At 48.3% G+C, this 7,978-nt stretch overlaps 1 protein-coding gene across 1 annotated transcript; it reads right to left on the reverse strand.

Moving 5' to 3' along the window:
• Nucleotides 1–754: 754 nt before the first annotated feature.
• Nucleotides 755–3,978, reverse strand: LOC139834218 (uncharacterized). Its single transcript, XM_071824661.1, has 2 exons — nucleotides 2,031–3,978; nucleotides 755–1,479 (listed from the first exon to the last, which is right to left on the reverse strand). Exons 1-2 carry the CDS (start codon nucleotides 3,976–3,978, stop codon nucleotides 755–757), a joined length of 2,673 nt encoding a protein of 890 aa, XP_071680762.1.
• Between the last annotated feature and the right edge of the window lie 4,000 nt (nucleotides 3,979–7,978).

Below are 7,978 nucleotides of genomic sequence, written 5' to 3' on the forward strand. Positions count from 1 at the left end.
GCTCAATATTATGTGCAGCAACCTCTTGTTGTAGAAGGGTAGACAACCCGTCAGCGACAAACAAAAACAGGAACGGAGATAAGGGATCACCTTGTCGGAGGCCCCGAGAAGGCGAAAATGAATCTAGGAGGGTACCATTAAATTTTACCTTATAACTCACCGTGGTCACACACGACATTATCCAATCGATCCACCTGTGAGCGAAACCCATCCTTTGCATCACTTTCCTGAGGAAGTCCCAATCCACCCTGTCATACGCCTTTGAGAGGTCTAACTTGTACGCACAGAAGTTCTTCCCTTGGTTTGTATTCTGCTCAATAAAATGAAGACATTCGAAAGCTACCACAGCATTATCCGTTATTAGCCTACCCGGAACAAACGCGCTCTGATTTAAGGATACAAGTTCTCCAAATTGCGGTCTCAATCTATTAACCATACATTTTGAAATAACCTTATACATTACTGTACATAGGCTTATTGGGCGGAAATCTTTCAACGTTTCTGGTTCATCCCCTTTGGGTATCAGGACAATAGCTGTTTCATTGACATTGTTAGGCATTTGTCCAGTGGCAAAGAAAAGTTTAACCGCATTGATTACCTCCACTTTCAGCGTGTCCCAGTTTCTTTGATAGAATCGCGCCGGAAAACCATCCACCCCAGGTGCCTTAAGGGGTCCAATTTGAAATAGTGCATCACTTATCTCTTCATCCGTAAACTCTTTGCAGAGTTCTTCGTTCATCTCCACAGTGACCTTCTACTGCACCAACCCAATTAACCTGTCCGAATTAAGAGATGGATCACGGGTGAATAATTCTTGGAAATAAGAAGTGGCCATTCTCTCCATATCAGTTTGTGCATCCTTCCACACCCCGGTATCATCTTTCAACTTTTTGATCTTGTTTTTCCTTGCCCTCCATTTTGCTCTCTGGTGAAAAAACCTTGTATTTCTATCTCCCTCTTTAAGCCAAGTTATCCGTGATCGTTGTATCCACAGCATTTCTTCCTTGTACAATAGTTCATTCATAGAATCAGTAGCTTGGCGTATCAGACTTTGATCTGCATTGCTGAGCATTAATTCTTCAAGTCTCCTTCTAGATTTACTAAGCTCTTTTAGTATGTTCCCAAATCGTTTTTTGCTCCATTCTTGCAGAGTGTTCATGACCCCATCAAGGCCCTTCATTACTTCACCCAGGTCTTGTTTCCGTCCCGCTTCCTTCCAAGCATTAGCCACCCTCTCCGGCAAATCCATCTCCCGCTCCCAGAAAATTTCGTACTGGCGGCGAGGTTGTCTACTTGGTGATCTGTCCTCTTGGGTTATATTTAGGAGCACCGGACAGTGGTCAGACACAGGGGATATGAGGTGCTGCACATGTGAGTCTGCGAAGAGATCGCGCCACCGGGGACAGGCCACCGCTCGATCCAAGCGCACCTTGACATTTGCCCTCCCCTTGCGCCTATTGTCGTATGTGAACGGCATACCTGAAAAGCCCAGATCAGACAGGTTACAATCAAATAAGGTTTCTCGAAAGGCTTCCATCTGGCTAACAGCCCTAGGGTGTTGAGACAGGTGCTCCTCCGGCCATAGCACCTCATTAAAGTCGCCTATTAAAAGCCAAGGGAGATCAGATTGTGTTTGCAGATTTCTAATGGCGTCCCACATGAGATGTCGATTTTCCACACGTGGTTCACCATAGATACAAGTTAAACGCCATTTAGGGGCATTTGGGGACACACGGATATAAGCATCGATAAATCTTTCATTAACACTCTGGACTTCAACACAAAATTGTTCATGCCAAAATAACGCTAGACCACCACTCAACCCATCACTACTAAAACCGACAAAACCCTTAAGCCCTAACCTATGACGCAACCGACGAATTTTATTCTTATTTTGACTAGTCTCACAAAGAAAAACTAAACGAGGACTCCAAATTTGGGAAAGAGTAGCTAGTTCTCGCACTGTCGGGCCATTCCCGGCTCCCCGACAGTTGAAGGATAGGCAATTCATTTCTCCTGACGAGACCCACCATTAGGTCTCGTCAGGTTGCCGGATGCCGAGGGCCCGGTCACAATCTTCTTTCTTGTCCTTGTCGCAACACTGTCCACCACCCCGTCCTTCTTCTCACCATGTCCATCGCCAGTCCCTGCCTTCCTCCCCCTCTTCGGCTTCCCACCCAGCGGTGTTGTATAGTTAAGTGCTAAGGATAGGTCGAGCCGCTGTTCTGGCGCCTCAGACTCCCCTGCCATCCTCTTTCCAAGAACCGTGTCCGCCGCTGTCATGGAAACATCTGATCCGCTTCCCTGAGACATCTCCAACTGAGATAAACCCCGCAGAGGTGGGATCATATCACTCGAGTGAGGCCCAGAGTGGTTACCCTGGCTTCCAGTGCCATGTGCTGATGCCTCCTTCATAAACCTCAGAGCTTCTGGTGTCAACGTCATCTCTACCTTGCCACTTCCGCTCCCCTGCTCAAGCGTAGGTGCTCCAGGCATCTCCGTCCCCAGTCCCCCTCCACCAGTCTCCTTCATCCTGGCCGCTTCCTCTTTGTTCAGTTTGAGGCTCATACTGTCCACTGTCTTAGCCAGGGCTGCCTCCACTGCATCCTCCATACGGCGCTCGCCCTCCTCAAAACCATCAAACGCATCAACGGCAGTCGGGACCTCAGGTACTGGGGCAACAGAGTTGTTACGCGGTGCTCGCCCATTGACAGAAGGTATGCCCAGAGACGACGAATTGACGCTGCCCTCAGGGGTGTTAAAGCGTAGGTTCTTCCTCACATCAGGAACATCCGGCGTTGAAATCATGCGGCTCTGGAATTTGCGCTTAGGCGAACAACGGAGGGTCTGATCATACTGTAAAGACTGTGTGCCTAGCATCCTATTCTCGCACTGTTCTTCATTATGCCCAATGAACCCGCAATGGAAACAGTAATATGGAACACGCTCATATCTCATCTGATATATCCTCGGGGTTGGCTGTCCTTTAACTGAGCTTTTAAACCTTGCAACCAAACGCTGATCAAGTGGCCAGTCAATACGCACCCTCAGGAATTCACTCAGCTCCAAGCCCTCTGCATCCACATCCACCTCAATGACTTTGCCAAAATTAGTTCCCAACCTTTCCCCATACTCCTTCGTTTGTTTTCTCCATGGAACATCATAGAACCGAACCCACAGTCGGACAGTGTTGAGGACCACGTCTGATGGTTGTTCCTTATCATTGAGGGGCGCGATCAGGCAAGCCACTCCAAGGTGAATCCAAGGTCCTCCTTGCACAACAAAATTATAGTCTCCTTCCAACGTAAAATTAATGATGAAGAAGTTGTTCTTCAGCGGTTTAAAACTCATCTTCCCTCGAATTCGCCATACCTCTGAGAAGTGTGTATGAATCATGCTATAGTTCGCCGCCTTCAGAGAGTAGTAGCGCGCAACCATACGCCAGATCGTGGGTTTTGCCGGCGGTGCTTCCTCCTCCTCTTCCTCCTCCTCCATGCAGAACTCATCCCCCAGATCCTCCATGCCGGACAGCCGCGCCTCTGGACCTGCGTTTTTCTCCCCTGATGCTTCCCCATCCCAATTGCTTCCCGTTCCTGCTTGCGACACCATGATCGCCAGGCGCCTCTCCGGCCTGTCCAGCGCAATCGTGGCTCCGTTCGACGGCTTCGGGTGGGTAGGATCCTCAGCGGTTCCCCCATAATCACCCCCACCGCCGATCATTGCCATTGTCTGCGTCGGGACCAAGGATGGATTGGCACCTGGGTCGTAGATCGTTGTTTGTTTGTCGAAAACCTGGATTAGATGTGATACTCTTCCGCCTCGAGGGAGCTTTTTATCAGCCCCCTTCCCGATCCGATCCAATTCACCTTCGTGGGCGACACGGCTGAGATCGCCGTCCCTGGCAGTAGTACTCGACCTGGACTCTCCAGAACCCTCGTAGACCCGTGGGTAACCCAATACCGGAGCGCTCCCATCCATGGTAGGCTGGCGGCGGCCGATCGCCTCGGCGTCGCCCTAGACCCTAACCCTAGACGTAGCGTAGACTTTTTTCACAGAACCGTAGAGTAAGATTATACATCTAAAAAAGCAGTATAACAAGATTATGGAAGAAAAAAGGTTCACGATCTGCTTCATTGCTTCCCAGCATGTGAACGATCATTTTTCTTCTATAATCAGAACGTAGGTGATTACGGAAGCACGTATTGCTGCCAAGATTGCAAATCCTGGGAGCAGTTAGCGGAGGATGCTGATTTATAGAAGCACGCTGGCGGATTGGATGTGCATGCCGGACGTGCGATACGGGAGCAGTTAATTCCGGGACGTGTGTTTTTTACTACCTAAACTAGCACAAAGCCCCGTGCGTTGCTACGGTGTCACGGTAAATTAAAGGTTATTCTTTCATATGTTTGAGGCCACCCTCCTCTCTCTCTTGCACTATTCTTTCGCCCGCCACCGCCCTACCGCTCCAGGGCGCATCTTGAGCTTCGCGATACCGTGCAAGTTCCTCCCGACGTTTCGCACGTCGCGCGATTCCTCCTGTTCCTCTCTTCCTCACGAACATGGTGCTATACCGGTGGCCGTGCTCGGCTCATCGTCTTGGCGCTTGACACGCCTCCACTAAACTCCTCTATGTCCGGTCTTCTCATGCTTTGTTGCTAATATTATCTCCTACTTTTTATTTCTAGTTAAAAATAACTCCCTCCTTTTTATTCTTTTATTTTCTTTAAAATATAAAATGTTTTTTCATATCAAATGAAAACAAAAGCTTTTGAGTGAGAGATGGGACATGTCAACCCAGTCGGACTTCAACCCGACCCACCCGAGAGTGGAAAACCTATACGCGACGTCGCGCACCCCGCGAGCACTTGGGCCAGGTCCAATTTTATTCGGTTTATGTTTCGTTCTGGTTTTCGTTTCTTCCGGGGTTTTTTGTTTTGGATTTTGTTTAAATGTTTAGATTTAAAAAAACAGATTTTAAAAATAATTTTAAAAAAGGTCTTGGTTTTAAAAACGTTCATATTAGAAAAACTATTTAGACTTGAAAAATGTTCACAATTTGAAAATATTCAGATTTTTTCAGATTTTGAATTTCGTTCGAATTTTGAATTTGTTCAGAAAATTAATTTAATGAATTTTTATCTTTGTTCAGATTTTGGATTTGTTCAAATACTCCAGTTCAAACCATCCAAACAGTACTATCCAAGTACACATCACTGTGTACGAAATAAAAACAGAGAACAAAGTCGAGGTGCAAGCCCCTAGCCAGCGGCCACCATCTCCTTTGGCCCAAGTCAGCCTACACAGGCAATCCTGGACCACACACCACCGCACCATCCCTGTGAGTTTATCAAACACACCCCTGCCTCCAAATGCTAAACGCGATCAAGTTCCTCATGGTCCACTCCTTCGTCCTCCTCCTTCCCAATCCCAGCCTCCCTCCCACCCAAGCGTCGCCTCTCCCCTCTAGCTCGAGGCCGCCGTTCATCGTTCGTGCATCTCTCCGCCCCCGCCCCGACCCCATCCATTTGCCCGAGCTCACCCCCCTCATGCTCCGCTCTTACTTTTTTTTCCCACCTCTTGGCGTCCTTTGCTTCCCATGACTGGCCATGGCCTTAATTCCTTCTTAATCCAATCTTAGCGAGGCGGCTTGTTGATTCCATTAAAGTTGACGTATATAAACTGGTTGATTTCGTTACAATCAAGCGAGGTGGGACTATTGAACCGCATTTGCCCATTTTTCTGCTGTCCATGTCACAATTTCTTTTTTTTTGCGAATGATCCATGTGACAATTTCTAAACGTATTGAATCAGCAGCGCAGCTGCGCCCCAGCGCCCTACGCGGCCCAGTATGGCGCGGGCATGTACCAACCCTAAGCGGCCCAGTACGCGCGACGTTGTGCTAAGCGGTGGCAACAGAAGTAATTTTAACACACAAATAAGGATAATAATAAAACGGACGAAATTTTTGGGGAGAAACCTTACTTCCTTTATTAGTAGGTAAAGATAAACGCGGGGTTTGTTTCCAGATCGTACGTTGCTCGTGCTTCCAATCCAACGACCTGCGACTGGTCCGATAGGAAGCTAATATCGGCATCCGATTCCGTGCCCTCCTCCTAATTTCTTCTGGGTACTACATTGATAATTCTTTTCTTTTCGAAATGGGGAATACCCAGCCTCTGCATGCATCAGCAAGTGCACACAACCTTTTATTTAATAAAGTTTAAATTAAATTACACATCTGTTTCTAGATATCAAGGGATGCGAATCTTTTTTTTGTACTCCCTCTCTCACAGTTTATTAGTCGCGCGTGTACACTAGATCGCAAATTTGATCATAGTTGCATTAGTTATATGTTATAAAAATTATATCATTAGAAAGTTTAGATGTTCTATTTTCTAATGATATAATTTTTGTATTATATAATTTAAATTATAAAGGTCAAATTAGTGATCTAGCAATACGGGGAAGACTAGTAAACTGAGACGGAGGGAGTATGAGCCTACAACATAATTAATGATAACATGACACATCCCAAAGCAATATGAGCCTACAACATAATTAATGACACATTGCATGAAACCACATCTAAGTTACTACCCACTATGAAGATAGTAACTTAGACTAGTAACATGACATATGTTACTAGACTAAGTTACTACCCACTATGAGCAGCCTAAGTGTCCTAAGAAATATACATTATGCACATTTATGATATCTCACATTTGTCATTTATTTAACAGCGTTGAATAGTTCTTGGGTAATGGTCATATTGTATCAAGATATTCATGTGTACATCTAAGAGCATCTCCACTCGTCCCCCCCGAACAGGCCCCCGGCGAGCGTTTTTTCCATCCGGACGGCGTAATTCGGCCCAGTCGCGCCCCCGGTTCCTCGTTTTCGTCCGGATTTGGGCCTAAATCCATCCGGCGATCCCACGCCATCCCCGGCCCCCCGGGGAGCGCTCGGGGAGTCCGAACGAAACGAAAGCGCGCGTGGCCCCAACTTGTCGGCGACAATGGCCTGGGTTTGTACGGCAATACCCTCGTCTTCCCGATCTACGGCAATACCTTCGTCGTCCCGATCTACGGCAATACCCTCGTCGAACGAAAGCTTTGAACTCTCAAGTGGTGCAACATAGATAGATTATATATATTTCGAATATAATTCGAATGAACATAAAAATTACATATAAAAACTTGAAAACAAACTTAAACTACTTCTTCTTCTTCCTAGATGGCCCCGCCTCATCGTCGGGGCGGCGACGCTTCCGGCTCGTCACCTCCTCGTCGGAGGAAGTTGGGTCCTCCTCCTCGTCAGTGTCCTCAGCCTCTTCGTCGTCCTCCTCGTCCTCCTCCTCCTCCTTTTCCTCGGCCTCTTCCTCGGCCTGCTCCTTGGCCCCTTCGTCCTTCTCCTCGTCCTCCTCCTCCTCGTCGTCCTCGCTGGCCGGCGGGGGGGAATCGTCGCTGCTGGACGATGCAGCTTTATCCCACCAATGGCGCCATCCAGGCGGCTTCCCCTCGCTGTCGGTGTCCGATGGCCAAGAGAGATCGCTCATGGTTGACGGAGGATGGTGAGCAGAGAACAGATGAATGGCGTCGGCCGTCGTAAACCGTATATATAGGTCTCTCGACGAAGAGAGCGGCGGTTGCTCTTCCGCGGAGTTCGTGCTCCATTACGGCGGTTCTCGCATCGAGGCCACTTCGGCCGTTCCCGACGAGTCGTTTGGGCTCTCCAGACCACTTTGCGACGGTTCAATGCGTCGAGGGCACTCCGACGATTGCCCTTCCCGGTGACTGCGCCGTCGCTATGCACGCGGTGGGTGCGCGACCATGGGCTCGCGGCTGGGAAAATGGGCCTCCCCAGGCCACAAAATACATCCATCCGGCGATAACTAACGCCGGATTTCGGCCTGGAGAGCCCCAACGGCTGGGATGCTCTAATTTACGCATGCAAACCGGTCACCCCTATTCCTAGTTTA

This window comes from Lolium perenne, chromosome 1 (genome assembly GCF_019359855.2).
Source record: "Lolium perenne isolate Kyuss_39 chromosome 1, Kyuss_2.0, whole genome shotgun sequence".
NCBI classification, from domain to species: domain Eukaryota; kingdom Viridiplantae; phylum Streptophyta; class Magnoliopsida; order Poales; family Poaceae; genus Lolium; species Lolium perenne.